This window comes from Eriocheir sinensis, chromosome 25, assembly GCF_024679095.1.
Source record: "Eriocheir sinensis breed Jianghai 21 chromosome 25, ASM2467909v1, whole genome shotgun sequence".
Taxonomy (NCBI): Eukaryota; Metazoa; Arthropoda; class Malacostraca; order Decapoda; family Varunidae; genus Eriocheir; species Eriocheir sinensis.
Window position 1 is genome coordinate 18316537 of NC_066533.1, and position 25978 is coordinate 18342514.

Genomic DNA, 25978 nt, shown 5'->3' on the forward strand with positions numbered 1-25978 from the left:
GTCAGCTATTTATGGGAGGGTATTTATATATATATGTGGGAGTTTTAGGGGTTTTGTGTGTGTGTGTGTGTGTGTGTGTGTGTGTGTGTGTGTGTGTGTGAGAGTTTACTTGTGTGTTTGTTTAGTTGTTTGTCTGTGTTTCTATCTGGTTGGCTAAATGGTTTTCTCTCTCTGATTTCTCTCTCTCTCTTCTCCTTTTCATATCTCCGTTTTTTTCTGTCATTTCTCTTCTTTCTTCTCCCCGCCTTTCTAATCTTTTTCCTTTTTTTTCATCCTCTCTCTTTCTTTTTTTCGTATTAAAGACATTCTATTAGTGATATTATTTGTTATATGAGATATATACATAGATAGAGAGAGAAAGAGAGAAATAGAGAGAGGATTTCCCTGTTCGTTCTTTCCTGCTTCTCTTCTCCCCCTCCCACCTTCATCTCTACCCTCTTTCCCTCTACCCTCCCTTTCTGCCCCCTTCCCTTTAATCCCCTTTCCATCTACCCCTACCCATTCTTTTCTTTGCTATGTGTTGGTTCCTGCTTCCCTTCCATTCCCCCTTCTTCATTTTTATATCCCCTTCTACCATCCCCTACCACTTCCCCATTTAAATCCCCCTTCCCTCTGCCCCTTCCTCCTTCCTCCCTTTCTCCCTCTGTTAAGTTAGGGGTCCTTTGAGGGGTGCTTTTGATCTCCTAAATGTTCCTGCATTGGTCTTTTGCTCTCTCTCTCTCTCTCTCTCTCTCTCTCTCTCTCTCTCTCTCTCTCTCTCTCTCTCTTTTTTGCGTTTTATTTTTGTTTATAATTTTCTTTTTTCATTTATTTATTCCTTTATTAAATTCTGCTCTGTTTTTTTTCATTTTTTTGTTCCTTTTTTCCCTCTTCTTTTTTTCTCGTCTTTTTTTTTTTTTACCTTCAGTTCTCTTCCTTTCTCTTCTTTTTTCCTTCTTCTCTTCGGCACTCTCTTCTTTCCCCTCACTTCTCTGCCGTCTTTTTCTTTTTCCCTCCTTCCTCTCCTCATGTTCTTTTTCCTTCACTGGTAACATTTTCTTTCCCCTCAACTCTCCGCCTTCCTCTTCTTTTTTCACATCCATTTAGTCTCCATCCCTTCCCTTTAACATCCTACCCATGCTCCCTCGGCCCTCCCTACGCCTCCTCCTCCCTCCCTTTACGCTCCATTTCCCTTTGTGATTCCTCGTCCTTTCTCTTTCCCATCCAGTGCAGCTCCCGTCCCTCCCTTGCTCCCTACCGTAATGTTTTCTAACTTTCTTACTTATTGCTTTACCTTCCGCTTCGTTTCTCCGTATGGGTTGTGATGATTTATATGGCTGGTGAATGCATGTGTCTTTTTAGGGTCTATTTGAGTGTTGTATTTCCCTGTGCCATGTTAGTTGGGGTTGGTGTTGATGTTTGATGTTTTTTTTGGGTGGTGTTGGGTTTGTCAGGGTTAGTTTTTAGTGATTATTTTATTCCTGATCTTAATTTTGAGGGTTTTGTTTTTAGGTATGGTTAGTTTTAATGTTGTTTCTAGTTTTTATTAAGCAGCTGTATTTTTTTATGGTCTTTTTTTTTGTTATCTTCATTTCTGGTTTAGTTTCCCATGATTCCTTTTCAAATATTCAACTTTTTTTTGCTATTTTGTGTTGCGTTTAGTTTCTTTTTCATCATTCGTGTTTTCTTATCATTCTTATTCACTATTTTCTACTTTTTACGTTTCTTCTAAGTACTTTTCTTCTCTTCTTCCTCTTCCATCATTCGTGTTTTCTTATCATTTTTATTTACTATTTTCTATTCTTTACGATATTTCTAAGTACTTTTCTTCTCTTCTTCCTCCTTCCTCTTTTGTGCTCATCATAACAATTACATTCATTTTCTCACTATGTACATTTTTTTTTTACTGCTAAGGAGACAGTTCAAGGGCGTAAAGAAAAAAAAAAAAAGCCCGCTACTCACTGCTCCTGCCTTGCCCTTGCCCTTTTGCAGTTTATTTCTGTGTTTCCGCGTCTATCTGCCCCTTTTCTTCAGTGATTTATCTCCTCGGGTGTAATTTCCTCGAGATACACTCTTTCACATTTTCTTGGGATGGAGTTTTTATCTCCTTTCCCTTTCAGCTTTGTCCCTGCCTTATTATTTTCCTCTCCTGTAATTTCTTATCCTCGTTATCTACATTGCCTCTGATATTGTTTTCCTTCTCCCTTCCGTGGCGACAGTTTCATTTCGTCGGGGTGAGTTGTGGTGTGTGTGTGTGTGTGTGTGTGTGTGTGTGTGTGTGCGTGTGCGTGTGAGTGTGTGCCTTCCTTATGTAACACTACACATAAAGATCTTGCCAATAGCTTCATTACTAGCTTTCAGTTTATTAGTTTTCTTATTATTCTCTATGCTCCTGTTCCCTTTGTTTCATTTTTACTCATTCTTTCCTATGGTAGTCTCAATGTGTTTCTGTATATGTCTAATTTAACTTATCTTTATGGTTATATGGGTGACCCTAATTGTAGTGTTGGTTATTGGCAAGGCGGTGATAGTGAGGGGGTGATGGTGGTGGATACAGTGATCGTTAGCTGTGCAAGGTTAAGTATAGTACAGTCGCTCAGGTGTGCATGGACGTAATTGTCAAAGAAAAGGTGAGGGCAGTATAGGTGAGAAGAACATGCATTTAAATCCTAGTGTTTTATCTCAGTTTCATGATTTAAGCAGTGATTGTGGCAGGCATAGTGATCGTCAGGTGTGCCAGGGGAATTATAGGACAGGTAAAGGTCACTCAGGTATGCGTAAACGTAATTAGATAAGGTGAGAGTGATGAGCTTGGTAAGTACATACATTTAAATCCAGGTGTTGTATATCAGTTCCATAATTCATCTGTTTTTTCTTATATTCCGATGAGTGTGTAACTGTCTCGCCGCTGGGATCATGAAGGCAAATGTTTTCACGCAATCTGACAGCACTCTGATTCCCCACAGCTTTGTGTGTGTGTTTTGCGTTCATTTCCCGGCGATTGGTGGGGAATACATATCCAGTGTACACGGCTGTGGTGTTTGTTTAAGCGCTTTGAAGTTGGATAATGCGTAATTTGTATGATAATATCGTAATTACAAGCGGCCACAAACACTGCAAACACACACACAAACATCCCTTCCCCCAAACACACACACACACGTACCCACACACCCACACGCACACTCACTTGATGAAGCCACGTCGTCTAATCTCTCGTCTTATGCTCCAACAAAATTGCCTCCAACTTTTGATCGAGATAGACAGCGGTATTCATTCTCACCTCTTACAAGCTTTCCGCGGCTTTCGTTGAAGTTTCTCAATATATCAAGTTTACTAAGTCTCCGCCACAACCACCAAACACACGCCCACATAGAGTCTAGCTCTTGTTTTCCTCTTTCTTGATTGGCTGCTAAGATACACGAAGCGAGACTGTGATTTAGGTTTAGTATCCTCCAATCAGACGGCTGCTTCTTGAATGACGTCTTGGATTTCTTGGTTTCTCATTGGTTAGTGAAATACGGCATGTCGGCACCTTAGACTTTAATTGCGTTTTTATTTGGTGATGTTGCTGACGAAGGTGTGAATAGGTGTGAAGATCTTGGAATCGGATGTAAAGGAGATTGTGTTTACCTGTTTGTTCTCTTAGATGAAGGTGAAAGGTATTGTGCTTTATTTATCTTTAGAGGCGGTGTTTTTGTCTGTCTGTCTGTCTGTCTGTCTGGTTTTATTCACGGAAATGTATTGGAAAGGGAATAGTTAAGCTGTTATTGGCATGTTTGTGTGTGTGTGTGTGTGTGTGTGTGTGTGTGTGTGTGTGTGTGTGTGTGTGTGTGTGTGTGTGTGTGTGTGTGTGTTCGTTAACCCCGTGAGTCCAGCTTGTTTTCGAATGTTTTAACAGCTTAATCGTAGTTGTCTGAAGTGTAATTACTGTGTGTGTGTGTGTGTGTGTGTGTGTGTGTGCGTGGGTTTAATGTTTCCCGTAAATGGCACAGCGGAGGGAATCACACGTTAAAAAGTCAAATACGAATTCAAGTAAAATTTACGATGCGGAAAATCTCTAACATCCTTTTTCCATCGCTCGTTCCTTCCCCTCTTTCCCCCTTTTTATTACTCCGCTTCTGTCCTAATTTCTGAACTTTTTCATTCCTTTCTCTCTCCCTCTCTGTCTCTCCTACTCCCATATGCTCCTATATTTGTGTTGTTGGTTGTCATTCATTCTAGTTCTCTTCCAATAGGATTACGCACACTTATCTAATTTTTCTGATAGTTCTAAAGATAATGAATGGGAAATGAAATAAAAAAGTTAAATTATAATGCACTTCCTCCAACCTTTCTCCCTTATTCCCTTCCCTTCCCTTATTCTTCATCATCCTTTGCGTCCTTCTTTTATTTATCAATCTGTTGCTGTTTTTTTTCTTTTTTTCCTCCATATCTTCCAGCTTTGTAAATACAGTAATGGACTTAAGAAGCATGAATTTGAGATCTTTCCCTTCCCTTCCCTTTCCTTCCCTTCCCTTCTTTCCTCTTTCCTTCGCTTCCTCTCCCTTCCCTACCATTCCCTTTCCTTCTTGTCCCTTCCCGTCCCTTACCTTCCCTCAAGTTTATTACCCTTCCCTTCCTCTCCCTTCCTTTCCCTTCCCGTTCCTTTCCTTCCCTACACTTTACTTCACTTTAATTCCCTTCCTTTTAAGTCCCCCTTTTCTCCCCCTTCCAATTTCAAGAGCTCTATGTTATGATTGTTTTGAACGATTAAATTTTGGCCTTCAGATATTCATTTATAAATACTTGATTAAAATATAATTCCTTTTACGTCAAGCAATTTTCGTACCCAGCGATTTTTATGATGTACTTTTTTTCTGCATACTAAAAGCCAAATTATTCTCCACCACTTCCTATTTTTATTCTCTCGCATTTATATATTTTTTTCTCTTGCCTGTGGTCATTAAATTATGCTTTTCATTTTCCGGGGTATTTATCTTGAAGCACTATTTGTTGCAGCATGATTAAAAGAGAGAGCCGGAAGGGATTTAGTAATTTAGTTTAAGAGAGGGAGAGGGAGAAGGAAAATGAGGACGAATACGAGAAGGAAGAGGAAGAGGAAGAGGAGGAAAAGGAGAAGGAGAGTGAAGATGAATACGGAAAAGAGGAAAAGGAAAATGAGGACGAATACGAGAAGGAAGAAGAAGAGGAAGAGGAGGAAAAGGAGAAGGAGAGTGAAGATGAACATGGAAAAGAGGAAAAGGAAAATGAGGACGAATACGAGAAATGGAATAGGAGAAGAAGAATGAAAGTGAAGATAAATACGAGGACGAACAGGAGGAGGAGGTGGAGGAAAGAAAAGGAAAGTAAAGACAAATACGGAAAGGAGGGAAAGGAAGAAGAGGAGGAGAAGGAAAGGAGAGGAGAAGAGAGGAGAAAACTCAAATTAAACACCCCAAACAAAGACAAAACTAAAAACAAAGAGAAGCAAACAAAATAAGGAGACGAAACAAAACATAACCATCCCAAACAGAGGAAGAAAACGGGCCAATTCCTAAACTTCCTCCCTATGCAGAACTTAACTTTAAAAAACGAAGTCATACGCGTGAAGTCTGAATTCGGCCCGAGGGAGGAACTAAGTCGATCGCTTACGGGAAAGGAGTCGAGTTTGCGGATTGGTGGCGGGCTCTGGCGGCGAGGAACGTAACCTAACTACGCCTCGGGGGCCTTGGTAGTACTGCTAAGGTTACTGGGTATACGAAGGAGGGCTGAGGGAGGAAGGAGAATATAGACTAGACAAAAAGAAGCGTGAGAGAGGCCATTGGAACAGTGTGAAAGGAAGAGGAAGAAAAAGTGTAATTGAAGGAGATGGAAGGGAAGAGAATGGAAGAATGGGAAGAGGAAGGGAAGGTAAAAAGAAAGGAGAAAAAGGAATGGAAGAGAAGGGAATAGAAGGTTAGGGGAATGGTGAGAGAGGATAAAGTAAAAAGAGGGAATAGAAGGGGAGAAGAAAAGGGGAAGGGAGGTAGGGGAAGTGGAGAGAGAGGGGAAAGAGAGGGGAAGAGGGGGAAAAGGAAGGGAAGAATGGGAGGGAGAGGGGACAGAGAGAGGAGAGAGGTTGTAGGCGGGGCTTGAACTTGAACTCGACATCACAATGACGGGGAAGATAATGATGGGAAAGGGGGAGGGAAGGTGGAAGAGGAAGGGGAAAGAGAGGGAAAGGGGTGGTAGGCGGGGCTTGAACCTGACAGCACAGTGGCTTATGGAAACACCTAAACTTGCTTACTGTAAACCTCTGAAAGCCGAGAGAGAGAGAGAGAGAGAGAGAGAGAGAGAGAGAGAGAGAGAGAGAGAGAGAGAGAGAGAGGAGGAAGATTGAAATTGAGGTTAGTTGCCAGAAATGAAATCTACAAAAGCTCTCAACCGTATACTCTTTCGCTTATTACTCTACCAGGTACCGAGAGAGAGAGAGAGAGAGAGAGAGAGAGAGAGAGAGAGAGAGAGAGAGAGAGAGAGAGAGAGAGAGAGAGAGAGAGACCTAATATTGAGGCTTTCACGGTGCCTCTTGTGAATATGCACTGTGCCTTGATACAAAAGCCCTGACGTAGGCAAAGTAGCTCCACCTTCTGCTACTACTTATGAGCTACGGGATGGCGGGCTCTCGGCGGGTCATATGAGATGTTGTTGGGGTGGTTCTCGCTGACCTGGCTTCGTCTTACCTCGTGCTGGGTCAAAGAGGGTGAGAGTTTAGGGCAAGGGAAGAGAAGAAGGAAAGGGAAGAATAGGAAGGCGATAAAGAGAAGTGAAGAACGAAAAGAAGAAAGAGAAATATAAGAAAAATGAAGTTAATGGTAGAAAAGAAGGAATTAGACGAGGAAAAGGTTAGAAGAGGAAGAAGGAGCGCTAGGAATGGGAGATAAAGAAATGGAAAAAGAAGGAAATTTGTAATAAAAATGGAAGGATAAAATAAATATAATAATCGATTCCAACACACACACACATACACACACAGCCCTCCCCCTCCTTCCCCCCCCCCCAACACAAAGAGGATAAGGGTCAATCTCTTCAGGAAAATTGCCATCTCCTTTTTTTTTCACTCTCGTCCAGGCAACGTGTGAAATGTGAAAAGAAAATGCCGAAAAAAATGTCCCTCGCTCCGTATCATTTTCCCGCGCCATTCTGTACGGGAATAAGAATTTGCTCCGAGAAATTGAGTTCCTCGGCAATTTATTGAAAACGAATGTCACTTTCCTTCTACCCCGTCCTCCCCTTTCTTCTCCTTCCCTTTTTCTTTCTTCCTAGTCGTATACTTTATTTCCCCTTTTTCACTCACTCAGTCATCCATGTCTTTCTCAATTCCTTATTTTATCTGCTTTATTTCCCTTTTCTTCTCTTATTCAAACCTCCCTTCGGCACTCTCTCATTTTAACTAGTGCTAAATTTTCCTCCTTTTGTTCTTATTTTTCCTTTTTTATTCACTCAGTCATCCACGTCTTTCTCAATTCCTTATTTTTCTTTTTTTTTCTTTTTTTCTTTTCTCTTCCCCCTTCCCTTACTCTCATTTAAAACTAGTTAAATTTTTTTACTTGTCCTTATTTTTCCTTTTTTATTCACTCAGTCATCCATGTCTTTCTCAATTCCTTATTTTATCTGCTTTATTTCCCTTTTCTTATCTTATTCAAACCTCCCTTCGGCACTCTCTCACTCTAACTAGTGCTAAATTTTCCTCTTGTCCTTATTTTTCCTTTTTTATTCACTCAATCATCCACGTCTTTGGTAATTCCTTATTTTGTCTGCTTTATTTCCCTTTTCTTCCCTGATTCACACCTCCCTTCCCCACTCTCTCATTTTAACTAGTGGTAAATTTTACTCATGTTAACTTGTTCACGCACCTTTCCTTTAGTCCCCCATTCTAACTACATTATTTTTTTTTTATATTCACTCATTCAGGTATATCTACGCCACTTCCTTCTTCTTTCTATTTTATTTTCCTTTTCTTGACGCATTCGACCATGTTTCCAGCCCTCCTTTATTCTCTCTACTTTATTTTCCTCTTATTTACTCATTCACGCATCTCTCTATCTTTCCCTCACTCTCTCTACTTCATTTTCCTTTTCTTCGCTCATTCACGCACGTCTCCATCAGTCCTTCATATTCTCCACCTTGTTTTCCTTTCATTAACGTATCCACACAACTCTCCCTCACTCCCTCATGGTATACACTTCGTCAGCTATTCGTTTACTCCTTCACGCTCGTCTCCGCCACCCACTCCCTCATTCGCATGCACATAAAATACCTGCGTGGTTTCAGAAGTTGAGTCACATGTGTTGCAACCAGTTTTCACCTCGCTACCCTTCCCAAGACGACCACATGTTGCTCTGCCCGGGGGGAGGGAAGGAGGGAAGGAAGGAAGGATCACGTTAAGAAGGGGAAGGAGGGAGGAGAGGAGGGACATGGCTTAGGAGGAAACGGCTGAAAGGGAGAATTTGAGGAAGGAGAAAATAAGCAGGGAGGGAGGTAGGTAATGAGGTCAAGGATATATAAGGGAGGTATTGGGGAGGGAGGGAGGTAAGGAAGAAATAAATAAAAAGAGAGAGGAAGAGGGAGAAGAATAGAAGGGAGAAGGAAAATAAAAGGCAAAGAAAGGGAAGAGGAAAGGAAGATAGAGGAGCAGAAGAGAGGAGGAAGAGGAACAGAAAGAGAGGAAGGGAAGGGAGAGAAGGAAGGGAGGGAGAGGGGATGAAAAGGAAGATGGAAGAGAAGAGGGGATATGAGGGTAAAAATAGAAGGGGAGGAAAGGGGAAGGGAGGGTAGGGAAGAGAAGTGGAAGAGAACAGAAGGGAAGGGACAGGAGGGAAGGGACAGGAGGAAAGGGGAGGCAGGGGAATACAAAGGGAAGGAAGAGGGGAGAAAGGAAGGGGAGGGGAAGGGATCGTCTCCGTTATGAGCCGAAAAGTGAGTTACGTTCGACCTTAGCGAGAAATTGGCCATTTATCTCAAGGAGTGGCAGGCAGTGGACCCTCAAGCCCTGGGGGGGAGGGGAGGGGGGAGGGGGAGGGGGAGGGGGGAGGTGGCAGGAAGTATGGTAAGTGAGGGAAGGAATAAACGAATAGGAAGGAGAAGGGGTGGAGGGAGGGGCGGTAAGTACAGTAAGGAAGGAGAAGAAGAAAGGAGAGAAAGGAACGGGGCAGAGCAGGAGAGGGAAGCTGAAGAGAGGGAGAGAGAGGAAGGGAGGGAGAATGAGGTATGGTTAGGAAGGAGTGGAATAAAGAAGAGGAAGAAAGGAGAAGAACGGATAGGAAGGAGAGAAAGAAAATAATGAAGTTTAGGATAAAAAAAGAAGGAATATGACGAAAAGAAGGTTAGAAAAGGAAGAAATAGCCCTTGTGAGTGGAGCGAAGGAAAGGGAAGAGAAGGAAGGCGATGGAGGAAAAGGAAATTTAAGGAAGAAAATAATTAAAAGAAGATGAAATGTTCTGAAAGAGGAGTGAAAGAAAGGAAAGAGAACAAGGGGAAAGAAGAGAAGGAAGAAGCAGGAAATCGAAGAAAGAAAAGAATTAAAAAAGAAGATGAAGTGTTCTGAATAGGAGGGAAAGAAGGGGAAGGAAACGAAAGCGGAAGAGGAGAAGGAAGAAGAAGAAAAATGAAGGAAGAAAAGAATTAATAAAAGAAGATGGAGTGTTCTAAAATAAGAGGGAAAGAAGGGGAAGGAAACGAAAGCGGAAGAAGAGAAGGAAGAAGAAGGGAATAGAAGAAAGAAAATAATAAAAAAAAAAGATGGAGTGTTCTAAAATAAGAGGGAAAGAAGGGGAAGGAAACGACAGCGGAAGAAGAGAAGGAAGAAGGAGGAAACTGACGAAAGGAAGGAATTAAAAGAGAAAGAAAGAGAGTTACCTTGACGCCCCGAAGCTGAAGCGTTGTGAATTATAGATTTGAAGGACGAGGGGAGGAAGAGGAAGAACAAGGGAAGAGGAAGAAGAAAGGGGAAAGAGAGGGGAGGACGCAGAGTTAGACAGACATTTGGACAGGTCACTTCAAGGGGACGGCATTGTGTATTTTCAGCTTGTTTTTTTTTCTTTTTATTATTTTTTGTTTTCCATATTTTTTTTGTTTTGTTCTTTGTTTGCTTATGTGGAGCACTGTTGTTTTTCTTTTTCCTTTTTTTATTTCTTCTTGTTTTCTAGTATTGTTTCATATCCTTCTCTTTCTTATTTTAGGTTTTCCCTCTCTCTCTCTCCCTCTTTCTTCTCTTGTTTTCTTTTTCTCCTCCTCTCTCTCTCTCTCTTTCTCTTTCTTTCTCTCAATTGTCCAAATGCTGACGAATAGCTCACTACAACCACCACCACCACCACCACCACCACCACTACCACCATCACCACCACAACCACCATCACCATAACCATCATCACCACCACCACCCATTTAAACTTTCTATCACTGCCCATTCGTTCTCTCTCTCTCTCTCTCTCTCTCTCTCTCTCTCTCTCTCTCTCTGGGGGGGGGGGGAAGATCAAACATTCCATCAGTTTCTTGTTGGTCTCTTGAGTTTTCTCTTTTACATAATGTCAAAACAATTTCCCCAAAATATACCAGAAAACACACTAGGAGGAGGAGGAGGAGGAGGAAAAGAGGGAGAAAGAGGAAGGGGTGGTAAATGAGAAAGTAAGAGGAATAAAGGAAACGAAACAGGAGGAAGAGGAAGAGAGGAAACAGAAATAAGGCCAAACAAAATAACAAAGAACGAATGTCCTAATAAATCTAATGTTCGATAAAAAGGAAAAATGCTCACCTTAATTGACTCGAGGACAGACAGGTAACTCAGGTAAACTCGACGAGGGCCGAACATTATATTTTGACAGTGATGTGAGAGAAAGCCTTCCTCTAACTCATCCCCAACGAGAGAGAGAGAGAGAGAGAGAGAGAGAGAGAGAGAGAGAGAGAGAGAGAGAGAGAGAGATAACCAGCAAGAGTGACTTTGATGACATTCTTATAGTCTAGACAGGGAAATTTGAGGTCGTTTAAAAGAGAGAGAGAGAGAGAGAGAGAGAGAGAGAGAGAGAGAGAGAGAGAGAGAGAGAGAGAGAGAGAGAGAGAGAGAGAGAGAGAGAGAGAGAGAGAGTTTTGGACATGTACATTTAGTAGCTCATCATGGTTTTTCGTACCCCAAGTCTGTGTTTATGTATGTATGTATGTATGTATGTATATATGTATGTGTACGTGAGTGTATGTGCGTGTGTGCGTGTGTGTGTGTGTGTGTGTGTGTGTGTGTGTGAGTCATGTTCCGCTTCACGTTTTTATTCCCGGCAACATCACGAACAAACTCACGCACGAGCCCACGAAACGATAAACAGCCGCGGGTTCCCATTACTCCGACCAGCTGGCTTAAAGGGAAGGGGCCTGAAGAGCGGCCTTTGGTAACACTGCTAGAGGGAAGGTGTCGAAGAGTGGGATTGGTAACACTGACTCACCAGCAACATGGACCTTCAATTCCCATGTTTCGTTCTTTCTTATTTATCTCTCCCTTCCTTAACTTATGAATTTCGTATACAGAGACATGAATTAACCTATTCTTTTATTATTATTTAAGATTCTGATAACCTCATGCCTTCAATTTCTATGTACTGATCCTCTTTATTTACCTTCTCTTCCTTAACAATTGAATCTCGCACACAGGGACCGACCATCTGTATTTTTCTAGTTACTATATATATTTTAACGCTTTTAGTCACCACACGCCTTCCATCCCTACATCTTGGTCTTCGTATATATTTACTTATTAACACTTACATTCCCCTTCCTTCCTCTTTCCAACATACACACACACTGACCATCTGGTGTCGTTTTAGTATCCATCTTGAGGCTTGTATAAAAGAACGGAAATCACAGAGTTCGAATTCCTGCTTGTTGTTTTCTGTTATTTTCTTTTATTCCTGAACACCTAAATTCCCTTTCTCTTCCTCCCTCCCACACACACGCACAAACACTGATGTCCTGTTATTATAGTATTCATATTAACGCTTGTATAATAGAACAGTAATTACAAGGTTTCATTTCCTACGCGTTGGTCTTTGTATTTAGTCTGTATTCCTTCACACCTGAAATTCGAACACAAACACACACACACACAAACACTGATCAGTCGTTGTTATTGTGCAAATGCTTACGAATAACTCACGACCACCACCACCACCATCACCACCATGACCACCACAACCACCACCACCACCACAACCATCAACGCCAATTTTTAACACTTCTTGTCTGCACACGCGTTCAATATCTACCTACGTGTTGTTCTTACATTTATCCTTTCCTGCGTAACACCTGTATTCCATCACAAACACTCTGACTACGTTATGTTATTCCGGTTATTAAATTTATTTCGACATTTTTGTAAACACACGCTTTCAATTCCCATGTGTTTTCTTCTTATTAATCTTTCGTTCCTTAACACCTGAATTTCAAACACAAACACACTGATCGCTTGTTGTTATTCTGGTTTTCATAAATTTCAACACTTCCGACATCTACACGTTCTCAGTTCCTACGTGATTTTCTTTTATTTACTTATCTTTAATTCCTTAACACCTGAGCTTCCAACACAAACATAATGATCACTTGTAATTCTAGTTTTCCATATATCTTCCAGCTTATATTAGCCCTGAGGTATAGACGCCCTTATTTATATTTATTAGTTATCCTCTATCTCCTCCTCATGGTTGCCTCTACATAATATGATTTACGGACTTATTATTACTCGCGAACATCCTATTCCGTGTCCTCTTAGTAACCATGGCCTCTGTTCCCTTGATACCTTGGCTACCAGCAATTATTATTCTTCCCCCTCACCTTATTCCCTCCTATCTACCTATTATTACTGTATTAATCTAATTTTTCTTAGCAACTGCATTATTTTTTGTTATTTTTTTCCTAATCTTTTTTATCTGGTATCAATATTTCTCTTTATTTATCTATATTTAAAAACTTTTCCGTGTATTTCTTTTTTTTTTCCAGCTTATTCGTTTATATATTCGTTCCGCAGTGCAAATTAACAACAGTAATGGCAACAATATTTAGTTTTTTCCTCATCATTGCCACCAAAGTCCCGCAGTACCCTCATCGTGCCGCGCCAGGAGACATTATAAGCCCATTAGTGGCCTGGAGTTAATGACGCGGCTCTTTATCTTTGAACCCGGTGACCGTGATGTCCCGGGGCTCAAGCGGCCACGTCCACCCACCCACACATCTGTCCTTGGCGCAGGGTACGACCCACAACTTCCGTCTTGACTTTTAGTACCACCAACAACTTCGTCCTCTCCCCCATCTGTCCTCGGCTCAAAGTACAACCAACAAGTTAAGCGGCCAAGGACAAAAAAGCCTGATGTAATGTCTTGTTTTCAGTAGGCAAGAATGTAGGTTACTCGTCGTGGTTGCCGTCGCGTCGTGGCGGATGAAATGACAATATTCTTATATAAGGCAAGAAATCATATGAGAGCCCGTGCCTCTGATATAATAGGATGTTCCAGACGCATGTGTGGCAGCTGTAATGCCATTAGTTATTTATACATGTCATATTTAGTTTATCTTTGTTATACGTAAGCAGATAAGGATTGTTTTCTCATGTCGGCTGATAATATCGATACAACGGTTGTTTTCCATATATACATAATAATTCGATAATATCTGTCTGATACGGAGAGAATCCGATGCTATGTTGTTCTAGGTCCTGTCTCATTAATTTGATTTGTTAGGGTGAAATCTTATAATCACTTGAAATATACGTTGGTAGTGCACTCGTCAGCAATATTAAGCTTACCTCTTTCTCTTTGGACAGAAGCAATAGCTCTTATTTCTAAGATGGCCTTTTTAGCGACAGTCTGGGAATGTGGACGCTTTGTAATAAGTCTTGGTGCCATGAGTCTTCTCCTTGAGCAACGTCTCGGTGTTTTTCATCTGAGCAATGTCCTGGTATTGTCTCCACGTGGACGGAAGGAGGTTTAGTGTAGCGTCCAGGTATTATCTCTATTGAAGTCTTGCCGTTCACGTCTCAGCCAGGTAAGAAGCCGGTTGTCTATCTCGTTCCTTTTATTTTTGTTCTTTTTTTCCACTTCTTTCCTCGGTCGTGGGCTTCAAAAATAGAGCGGCCTTTTGTTTTATCCAAGCTCGAGGTTCTCTTTTACCTGTCATAATATTCCGAGGTCTAAAAGAATGCGAGTTTTTGTTCTTGCCTTATGAATGCCTGGCAGCGCTATTTGATTCGTGTTTTCATTTCCTTTGTTTAATCGTAGTCGAGTCTTATTGTTTGAAGATTAAAGGCGAGAAACAAGAGGGAGGAGGAGGAGCAGGAGAGAGAAGAGGAGGAGGGGGACTGAGAATGATGATGAAGGAGGAGGAGGATGGGGAGGAGGAGGAGGTAGACGCACTAAAAGACAAATGGAGCAGGGAAGTAAATGAAGTGGCCCCAAATAAGAGTAGCAAGAGGAAATAAGAGGAAAATGAAGGAGATGGAAGCGTACTCGTGAAAAACGCTTACGGAAGGAGGAGAGGAAAAATTGGGCTTGACAAAAGAACATTACGAGAGAAATATGGAGAGAGAGGAAGAGGAGGAAGAGGAGGAGGGAGGAAATGGATGCAGGAAGGAAGAGTAGGAAAAGGATTATGACTATGAAAGATAGGAATATGGAAAAAGGGAGGAAGAATATAAAAAAATGAGTGAAGGGGAAAAATGGGGTAGGAGGGGAGAGAGAGAGAGAGAGAGAGAGAGAGAGAGAGAGAGAGAGAGAGAGAGAGAGAGAGAGAGGGAGAGGGAGTCGTGAATTTGTACTTTTCCTCTCCCCTTGAACCTCAAAAGCAGAAAGTTAGGTGAGTTTCAGCGCTAAAGCGAACTCACAAAGCGACTTGAAATCTTACATCACGGGGTAAACTTTGCTCTTAACTATGCAACACAAAATTATGCTTAAAAGAGAGACGCAATGGAGACAGAGATCTGGAACTTGAAAACAGTAAATCTAGGACAATTACAGGTATTCACAGGTAGGGAGTAACTTAGGAAGACAGGGAGGAAAGAAGGGGGGATGGGAGAAGGAAATGTAGTGAGGGAAAGGGAGGACTGAAGATGGGTGGAAAAAGCAAAAGGAAGGAAGGAAGAGAAAAACGAAGATAGGGAGGAATGAAGGAAGGAAAGGAGGGAGAGACGAAAGAAGGAAGGGATAAGCGCAGGAAAGGAGAAAAGAAGAAAGGAAGAAAAGAATAGAGAATGAAACAAAGAAAGTAATTTAGGTAAAGGAAGGTAGGAAGGGAGGAAGGAATGAACTCAGAAATGGAGAAAAGAAAGAAGAAAGAAAGGAATAGAGAAGCAAACAAAGGAAGTAAATAAGTTAAAAAAAGCAGGTCGAAAACTATGAAAAACTACCCAAAAATAAAAATATTACACGTCAAAATACCTTGTTTATAGCGTTAAAAGGCGCCGTGGCCAGACTCTACGGGGCGTCTTAGGGAGCCTGACACCTTACATTCATCATCAAGCCTATTAAGCGATCCAGGCGGTGAGCATTAGCGGCAGGAAGGGAAGGGGAGGAAGAGGAAGTCACGAAGGGGGGATGGAAGGAAGAAAGGGAGGAGGAGAGGTGGGAAAGGACGAAGGAAGGAAGGGTTAGATCAGCAAAAGAAGGAATGAGGGAAGGAAAGGGGAGGAAGAGGAGGAAGGAAGGAAGGGAGAGAGAAGCAAACGAAATGAAGGAGAGAGGAAGGAAGGAAGGAAGGGATGATCATACGAAGATAGGAACATAGGAAGGGAGGAAGGACATAAGGGAAAGGGGAGTGGAAGGAACGATAGGAAGGAAAGAAAAAGGAAGAAGGGAAGGAACGAAGGTAGAAAGGAAGAGGGAAACAAAAGAAAGAAGGAAAGAAGGAAGGGAGAGACGGAACAAATGAAAGGAAAGAGAAACAAAGGAGAACAAAAAAAAAGGAACGAAGGAAAGGGAGAATAAGGAAAAGAAGGAAGGGAGAGAGAAAGAAAAGAATAGATTAAGGAAGCAAGGGAGAGAAGGAAGGATAAGACTGTAAGATAGATAGATAGATAGAGACAGACAGAGACGGACACAGCCAGAGACAGAGAGAAAGCGAGATAACAGCGATAACACTATTACCTAACTGGCTTGTGACATAACGCGAAGGGAAGGTTAATTATCCAGCTGTCATTACCTCAAGTTAGTCACCGTCTGGCCTCCCTTGTCCCGGCCTAACACCGCCTCATCATGCCGCTCTCTTCTCGCCCTTCCGTCTTAATTAATTTCAAGATTATTCGCTCTGTATGGTAATGATAACGACCCGCTATTAGGTTTTGGTATGGTGACATTTTGGGTGTTTGTCCTCTTCCTCTTCTTCTTCCTCTTCTTCTTCCTCTTCTTCCTCCTATTCCATCGTCTCATTTCTCCTCCTTCTACTTGTCATTTATTTAGATTTCTGAGTCCTCATCTTCTTTCTTGTTTTCCTCCTCCTTCCCGTTTTTCTAGTTCTCTTTCCCCTCCTCCTCCTCCTCCTCCTCCTCCTCCTTCTCCTCTTCGTTCTCCTATTCCTATTCCATCGTCCCAGTCCTCCTCCTCCTTTTTTTTGGTCCTCTGCGTCCTCGTTTTCGTCTTCGTCTTCCTTCTCCTTTTTCTTGTTCTCTTTCTCCTCCTCCTCCTCCGTCTTCTCTTCATTCTCCTTTTCATATTCCAAGTTTTCTTTCTTCTCCTCCTCCTACTCTTCCTCCTCCCGTTCCTAGTTTCTTCCTCCTCCTTTTCGTCCCGTTTCTCATCATCGTTCTCTTCCTCGTCTCCCTGCTCCTCCTCCTCCTCCTCCTCCTCCTTTTCATCATCTTGAACTTAATTAGGAGGACGACCGAGGATGCCTTCTCTTCACCTCCCCGGCAATGTATGATGGATGTTGGTATCGTCAAGGGGGGGGGGGGGGGGGGGGAGTAAGAGAGAGGAGGAGGAGAGAGGTAATGGAAGAGAGGAAGGGAAAGGAAAGAGGTAATGAGAAAGAAGGAAAGTGAGGATGGGGGAAGGATGGAAGGGAGAGAGAGAAAAATGGGACGTAATGGAAGAGAAGGAAAGGGAAGAGGAGGATAAGGGAGAGAAAAAAAAGTGGAGGTAGGAGGCGAAGGAAGGGATGGAAGGGAGAGAGAGAAAGAAGGGAGGTAATTGAAGAGGAGAAGGAAATGAAAGAGGAGGTTAAGGGAGAGAAGGAAAGTGGAGGTAGGAGGCGAAGGAAGGGATGGAAAGGAGAGAGAGAAAGAAGGGAGGTAATTGAAGAGGAGAAGGAAATGAAAGAGGAGGTGAAGGGAGAGAAGGAAAGTGGAGGTAGGAGGCGAAGGAAGGGATGGAAGGGAGAGAGAGAAAGAAGGGAGGTAATTGAAGAGGAGAAGGAAATGAAAGAGGAGGTTAAGGGAGAGAAGGAAAGTGGAGGTAGGAGGCGAAGGAAGGGATGGAAGAGAGAGAGAAAGAAGGGAGGTAATTGAAGAGGAGAAGGAAATGAAAGAGGAGGTTAAGGGAGAGAAGGAAAGTGGAAGTAGGAGGCGAAGGAAGGGATGGAAGGGAGAGAGAGAAAGAAGGGAGGTAATTGAAGAGGAGAAGGAAATGAAAGAGGAGGTTAAGGGAGAGAAGGAAAGTGGAGGTAGGAAGCGAAGGAAGGGATGGAAGGGAGAGAGAGAAGGAGGGAGGTAATGGAAGAAAGGAATGGAAAGAGGATGTTATGCTGGAGAGGGATAGTGGAGGTGGGGGAAGTGTTGGAAGGGAGAGAGAGAAGAAAAGAGGAGGGAATGGAAGAACCTTTTCTATAATTTCCTCATCTTTTCTTTCCTCCTCTCTGTAAGTCTTCCATACCTTTCTCATCAATTCTATCTACCAGCATCCCTTTTCCTCTCCCTTCTTCCCCCCTTAAGGTATGAGGTGAATACCGGGGCCCTCCGTACCTCTAATTAACCTTTAGATTCCCGGCTCCACCCTCCGTGTCCTCTTCAATGAAAGGGAGGAGAAAAAAGACTGATCACGCTCCAGGATACAATTTTCCCTCAGCGTCTTTGGTTCGCGGGGTCTGAGATTTAGGAGTGATAAAGAACCGGAAGGATGTAAGGAAGGAATAGAGGGGAAGGAGGGCAATTTAGGGACGGGAGATGAATATGCCGGAGGAGAAGGAGATTAAGGTAGCGGATGAATGGAGAAAAGAGATAAGGAAGTTGTTGAATCAGGAAGGAGTCTGTCGCTATTTGTCAGAGTCCCCGCTCTAGTACGGAAGGGAACGGGATAAAAGGGGATGAAAGTTGTAAGTTCAAACCCACACAGAAGAAAGAAAAAACGGACAAAAAGAGGGACATAACTTATACTGGGAACGGGAACGGGAACTGGGAACTAAGAACTGAGAACTGGGAACTGGGAAAACTGGGAATGGGAACTGGGAATGGGAACTGGGAACTGGGAACGAGAGAGAGAGAGAGAGAGAGAGAGAGAGAGAGAGAGAGAGAGAGAGAGAGAGAGAGAGAGAGAGAGAGTACCCAAATCTCTTCCATTTAAATTTTTCCCTTGTTCATTGTATATTCCAACGCCATATTTTAGGGATAACTTACACAAACATTACCTCGCGCCTTTCCTCCTTTTTGCTTTCTCTAAATGTATTCTCACTTAGCAACAACTAGATTCTCACATGTAAAAAAATGCACCAGAAAAAATGTAAAAATAAATGTGTGCATAAAGTCTACGGCAACACCAACCCATGTTAGAATTACTCAGCGTTATCACAAAACAAATACGTACTCTATTTTTTTTTTTTTTTTTGCTGGATGTTATTTCTGAGCTTTCAAAACAATTTATCCTCGTGCCAAAACTCTACGGTATTTACCACCCATATTTCACTAACACCACCCATCTTGTATTATTGGCTATTTCAACACGGGTACAATTTTCTGGGTTGTAAGAGGCGTTTGGGAGTGAGTAAGGGGCGTTCAGGGGAGGTCATGCATGGGGTAACCGGTGAATTTGTGTGTGTGCGCGCCGTGACAGTGACCTTGAATGTACTCACCATTGAATTTGGGTCGATGGATCCGAAACTTCTAATGTAGAGCTCGCACATCACAGTGGTGGCGTTATCTGTCCGGGGAGAGGGGAAGGGATTAGATTAGTTACCCCAGACACATATACAACCTCACACTGTTTCTCTCTCTCGCTCTCTTTCTCTCTCTCTCTATCTATCTATCTATTTATTACACACACACACACACACACACACACACACACACACACACACACACACACATATGCACACAGTTTTAGTTATAATTCCACATGCTATACTGCTTATTTTCTTTTATTTCTTCCATCCACATCTCTTGAGTTTTCTATTACATATGTGTTTTTTCCTTTTTTTTGTATGGGAGAGGTGAAATATTAGATTAGTTGCCCCCAAACACACACACACACACACACACACACACACACACACACACACACACACACACACACACACTCTCTCTCTCTCTCTCTCTCTCTCTCTCTCACACACACACACACACACACACACACACACATACACAGCAACATTTCGACAACATATGAGCAGTGCCAAGATCACACGTAATATCGTAAAACTCCCTTCCGTGGCCCGCCAACATGTCACTGACCTAGAAAGTTTGCTCTCAAAATTACAATCGGATTAAGTCGTTCCCGTGTCCACCGTGAAACTGTTTGGTCACCCCTGCTGCGATTTAGTGGACTTACTCCGTTTTCTTTTGTCGTGAAGGAAGTGGTGTGTGATATTTCTGTTAGCTGACCTCAATGTGTGGCGTTTACGTTATGATTTCAATTCGTTATCCTCTTATTTTCTTTTTCCCTTTCCTTCTACATCTTTTGAGTTTTCTGTTGCACATGTTTTCCTCTTTTTCCTTCTAATTTTACCTTCTTCCTCTCGCATATGTAACTCGTAACACTCTTTTCCCTTGTCTTTTTATAAATAAGTCTCTAATTTCTTATATATTTGCCTTTTCCCTTTGCTCTAAGTTCTCTCTTTCTCTTCTTACTCTCTCTCCTTGCTTTCATTTTAAATTTTCAGTCAGATTCTTTTCATCATCCTTCATTTCCACGTCCCCATCCATCTCTTCGTTTTCCTTTTCCTCCTCTTCCCATTTATATCATTCCATTTTACATCTATCTTCATCTTATCTATCTTCTCCCTCTTATCTTATTCATCTCTCCCTCTTTATCTTGCTACATCCATCTGCACTTCCTTCTTCTCGTCAGTACACGGAAGTTTGAATGAAAGAACATCGCTGAATATTTTATGCTCTTAACAACAACGTGTATATGATACGGCCATATGTTTTTCCATCCCGACAGAAGGAGAAAAAGGGTGATGGTGGAATTCAAAAGTATGTGTGTGTGAGAGTGTGTGGGTGTAGGTGGGTGTGGGTGGATGTGGGTGGGTGTCTGTCTGTCTTTCATTCCTAGAAGTCGTACCCCATGAATGGTTGGAATCTTGGAATGAGGACAACTAATTCATCTCCTTTTGTGGTGATTTTTATTCCCTTCCTCTTTGTCACCCTTCCGCTGCTTTCCGGGAACAGCGTCTGGTATTGCCACGGACAACTTTATACTCGAATTTCCCCCACACGGATCTTATCTTATCTCTTGTCTTTGTGCGGAGTTTTTGGGTTAATTATAAAAGTTAAAAGTGAGAGCGAGTGATGCTGCTCCACGTGGCTAAAGTGAAATTCCCATGTACTCTGTTTTTATCTTTTCCTTTGTCTTTATATGGAGTGCTTTTAATGTGTGTTTATTTGCGACTAACTAGAACTTTAGATAATACTGAAAATGCGTAATTCCTTCATTCATTTTTATCATTCATAAGACTTTTTTCACTTCAATATCGTGTTTTTTCATCATTTATGTATTTCACGATTTATTTTTGTTTTCATCAGTAACCAACAAGAACATTATATACAACTAAATGAGCGTTACTCTTTCATTCTTTTTAATATATCGCGCTTTTTTTATCGTTTATGTATTTCACGATTTTTTTTCTCTTCATCAGTAACCGACAAGAACTTTATATACAACTGAAAAAGCGTCATTCTCTCATCCTTATTAATATACTCGATACGTTTAAACTTCTATATTTCTTTTCATTTTTTTCATTTTTTTCTCTTTTGCCTTCTTTATCTATCTCTATTTCTCTATCTCTATATTTATCTATTTCTCTGTTTCTCCATTTCCCTCTTTCTCGCAAGCTTATTTTGTCATCATTTTTGAATCCCCACGTATTGGTTTGAGGACATAACAGTGGGGCTCAATTCCATCATATTCTCTATTGTTTGCATATTGTTGTTTGTCAAAGGTGAGCCGTGTACCCTGATTTTCTGACACGTGCGGGTTCTCAATACCTGTGCTTGTTCCTGCTCAGGTGTCTCATTAAGATAAGCAGGTGCAATCAGTTACCTTTCCTCTGCGTACTCTCCTCTTAACCACTCCTTCTCTTCTTCCTCATCTTCATCCTCGTCCTCCTCCTCCTTCTTGATCATTAACGTTTCGAGTCTTCTTCGTCATTCCCTTCTTTTTTCCTCCCCCAGTCCTCCTCCTCTTCCTCGTCCTCCTCCTCTTCCTCGTCCTCCTCCTCCTCCTCGTTCTTGATCATTAACGTTTCGAGTCTGTTCTCCTCCTCCTCCTCCTCCTCCTCCTCCTTATCGACTTTCTCCTCTTCCTCATCCTCTCCTCGCTTCCTCCTCCTCAAATTCTTAACCTTTTCCGATCCTCCTCCTCCTCCTCCTCCTCCTCCTCCTCCTTCCTCCTTCCTCCAAACTCGAAGTATTTGTCTCTCCTTCAAGGACATTTCTCTCTTCTCTCTTGATTGCGAGGAGAGACTTAGTTATCTACGCTAAGGAGGAGATAAGTGGCTTGGAGAAAAGAGGAAGGAGGGAGGAAAGAAAGGAAGGAGGTGGATGAGAGAGAAAACAAATGTAACGAAGATGGGAAAGGAAGGGAAGGCGATAAGTCACTGGAGGAAGGAGGGAAGGAAGAGAGGCAAGAGGAGGAGGAGGTGGGGGAGGAGAAAGTAAAAACACAACGAAGAAAAGAAGAAAAGAGAACTGAAAAGAAGGGAAAGAAAGGACAAAGAATGAGAAAAATTGAAGTAAGCAGCAGGAAGATATGAAAACAAAAAGAATGAAAGCGTAGAAATGTTAAAACAGGAGGGAAACGCGAAACGAAAAAGAGGAAAAAGATGAATAAAAAAAATGTCTCAGAAGAAGTAAGGAAGAGTAAGGTAGAACTAAACAAGAAAAACAAAACAAAACGGAAAACAAGAGAATATAGATGAGAAAAATATGACTTCCCGGAGAAAGAAAAAGTAATGGTCGGATATAAAAGTCCTTACTGTGTGTGTGTGTGTGTGTGTGTGTGTGTGTTTACGGGACGTTAAGCGGGTGACTGGCGAGGGAGCGAGAAGGGTGAGATTGGGGCCTTTAAACTGGGATTGAGGTGACCGAATATCAGGTTACGCGGAGGTTAAGTGCAAAAGGGAGACGTGGGAGTGATGTTTGAAAGATTGGGAGCAAACAAAAGGAGAAAAAGAGAGTAAAGACCAATAGAGAGAGAGGATTGAGAGAATGGGATGAAGGATTTGAGGTCGGGAAGAGGCTGTGATCGGAGGTCCCCAACGTAGAGAACAGTTCGGAGGGTTAGAAGTTAGAAGATTGTGGAACCGCAAAGAAAATAAGAATCCTGAAAATATGAGAAACCTAAAGGAAGAGGAAGACAAAAAAGAGGAACAAGACAGTGGAACATAAGAAAAGACAGATGAGAAGAAAGAACAAGTTTGGCGTAATAAAAAAAAGAGCAGTGGAAGAAAAAAAGAACAAGTAACCAAAAATGAATGAAAGAGAGCGAAACAGGGCAACCAGCAAACCGGGAAACAGGAAACCACGCAAATTAGAAAACGAAAAAGAATTATGAAAAAGAAAAGAAAGAACACAAGAAAAAACACAATTATCGCAAAGTTGGGTTGCTTGCTACGTTTAATGTCCTGAGAACCCTAAAGCAAGAGGAAGACAAAAAAGATGAACAAAAAAGAGGAACATAAGAAAAGATAGATGGAGTAGAAAGAACATGTTTGGAGTAATAGGAAAATAGCAGTGGAAGAAAAAAAGAACAAGTAACCAAAAATGAATGAAAGAGAACGAAACATCAAACCACGCAGATTAGAAAACGAGAAAAGAATTATGAAAAAGAAAAGAAAGAACACAAGAAAAAAAGTAGTTATCGCAGAGTTGGGTTTCTTGCTGCGTTTTGTGTCCTGAGGGAACCTAGATACGCTAACCCAAGCTGACGTCGGCCTAATAATGTCCCGGCTAGTTTCGGAGCTTTCGGGGCCGGTCTTAATTGTTTGCTAATTACTTACTTTCGCTGCATTCTCGTGTGTTTTAGAAGTTCGGAAGGAAAAGAAAATATTAGGAGAGGAAATATTATACAAGAGATGTTAAGATAGCCAAGAGAAAGAGAGATGAAGAAATGGATAGAGAGAGAGAGAGAGAGAGAGAGAGAGAGAGAGAGAGAGAGAGAGAGAGAGAGAGAGAGAGAGAGAGAGAGACCTCCAACCCTATTTAGACCACTCCTTCAAAGTAGTAACAAAAGCCGAGCCAAGTTGAAAGCCATGTTACTCTCTCTCTCTCTCTCTCTCTCTCTCTCTCTCTCTCTCTCTTTCCTCACCCCCCCTCCCTTTCTCTCTCTCCCTCCATTGCTTCCTCCGCTACTAGAGACGGATTGTTTGTCTAAGAGAAAGCGAAGGAGTGAATGAAGAAGTTGAAGTGACGTTAAGTGTTGAAATGTGTTTACTGCCCTACTTTTCAAAACGATTATGTGTGTTTAAGTGTGTGTATGTGAGGCTGTGTGTAGGCGTGTGTGTGTGTGTGTGTATGTGTGTAGGGTGGAGAGGTGGGTGGATGAGTGGATAGGTTTGTGTGGACGACTGGATGTAAAAAATTGCAGATATTCATTTAGGATCAAACTCCTTGAAGGAAAACTGTACAAGAAAAGTAATAATATTGAAGTCAATCGTATTAGGAGACGGATAAGAGTAGCAGAGGGAAGAACAGAGTATAGAGGAATTAAAAGAAGGAAACAAGAGTGCTGGAAAAAGATTAGCAGGAAGAAAAGCAAATAAATAAATGGAACGGGAGTCACAGTACGGCGTTAAAATAAAAGGGAATAAAGATAAATGCAAAAAAGGGAACGATAACATACAAGAGAGAAAAAATGAGAGAAGAAATACGGAAGAGAAGGAGGAAGAAGAGTAAAAGACGAATTGGAGACAAGGAGACACTTGTAAAAAGAAATTGGAAGAGGAAAAAGAGAAACAAGTGAAGGAAGACGAGGGAGGTACTCGTAACTTTCCGCGTCATAAGCCTCCTCGGGCTCCTCACTGGAAACTTTGCCCGGGTACTCTCCACTTAACCTGGAAAGCGGGTAACGACTCCAGCAAGACCAGCGACCCCTAATGACTCGGTGGAGGGAGGAGAGGAAGGGGAAGGGGAATAGGGAGGGTAGGAAAAGGGAAGGGGGAAAGGAAAGGGGAAGGGAATGGGTGAGAGGGAGGTCAGTTTAGGTATGGTTTTAGGGTTTTGAGCTGGGAGAGAAAATATTGGGTTAGCTGAGAGAAGATATTATAAGATGTTAAGATAGCTAAGAGAGAGATGGGTGGTTGGATAGAGAGAAAGTTAGTCGGATAGATAGATATAGATTGACAGACAGACGTAAGGAGAGAGACTGATATAGACAGACAGACAGAAAAAAGGCATAAAAAGAAACAGAGTAGGAAGAATCAAGTCATAATAAATTTTGTATACCTGTATGTGTATCTATGTATGTATATTTGTATGTATGTATATACGTATATCAGATAAACATTTAATATTCCTGAGTAGGTGCTTAAAAGGAAATACACTGCGTCGCATTATCAGGAATGAAAAAAAAAAGAAACGGAATTGACGCACGAAATGAGAATGCTTGAATAAAAGCCATTGGGATGCAATCAAGATAAGATCAAAATGCACTTACAGAATACTTAAAGCGATGTGATTAAGAAAGACGATAGATAAAAAAGAGAAAACTTATCAAAGCGTAAAATCAATAGAATAGCTAATAGGAACGTAAGTAGTTAGCATTAATGATGAAAAAGAGGATAGAGAGGATGGAAAACTTATCAAAACGTAGAAAAATAAAGTCAAAACAGGAGGAAACAATTAGCATTAAGGGTAAATAGGACGATAGGAAACAGGAAAACTAATGAAAACGTAAAAAAAAGAAAGCTGAAAAGAAAGTTAGCAGTTAGCATTAAGGATAAAAAGATGGATAGAAAAAAGAAAAGAACTGAGGAAAACGTCAAAAATCCAAAAGCTAAAACCAGACGAACCCGTAAATTTGAGGAAGTGTTCTGAGCCTGGAGGAGAGAGTGCAAAACTGAATGGCGAAGTAAAACAGAGGAAAGAGAGAGCACGCAAGGGAAGGGAGAAGAGAGGAGAGAAGAGGAGAGAAAAGGAGAGAGGAGGAAAGGCTTGAGCTGATCCCCTCCACTCTATCAATACCACGAGAGGGAGGGAACAAAGGGAAGTGCAAGGAAAGTGCCCAAAAAACAGAGGAAAGGGGAGGAAGAGGAGGAAAGAACATATGAACGAGAGAGATTAAATAGTAAAAATGGAGGGATTGGAGAGAGAGAGAGAGAGAGAGAGAGAGAGAGAGAGAGAGAGAGAGAGAGAGAGAGAGAGAGAGAGAGAGAGAGAGAGAGAGAGAGAGAGAGAGAGAAAGTAGACAAACAATGAAAGAATGAAAGAAAAATATAAAGAAAGAAGGAAAAGGATGGAAGAAAGATGAAATAAAGAAAAAATTAAGGTGTAAGTAATGAGAGAGAGAGAGAGAGAGAGAGAGAGAGAGAGAGAGAGAGAGAGAGAGAAGAGAGAGAAGAGAAAGGCATAAAAGGCGGAAGAAAAAAAAATAGA

General features: G+C 41.8%; 1 protein-coding gene across 1 annotated transcript in view; it reads right to left on the reverse strand.

Moving 5' to 3' along the window:
• Positions 1–25978, reverse strand: part of LOC127003641 (glycine receptor subunit beta-type 4-like) — a 214634-nt gene that overhangs the window by 165968 nt on the left and 22688 nt on the right. Inside the window, exon 3 of the mRNA XM_050870551.1 lies at positions 19021–19088. Within this exon, the coding sequence (XP_050726508.1) occupies positions 19021–19088 (68 nt within the window). The remainder of the gene's footprint in view (positions 1–19020; positions 19089–25978) is intronic.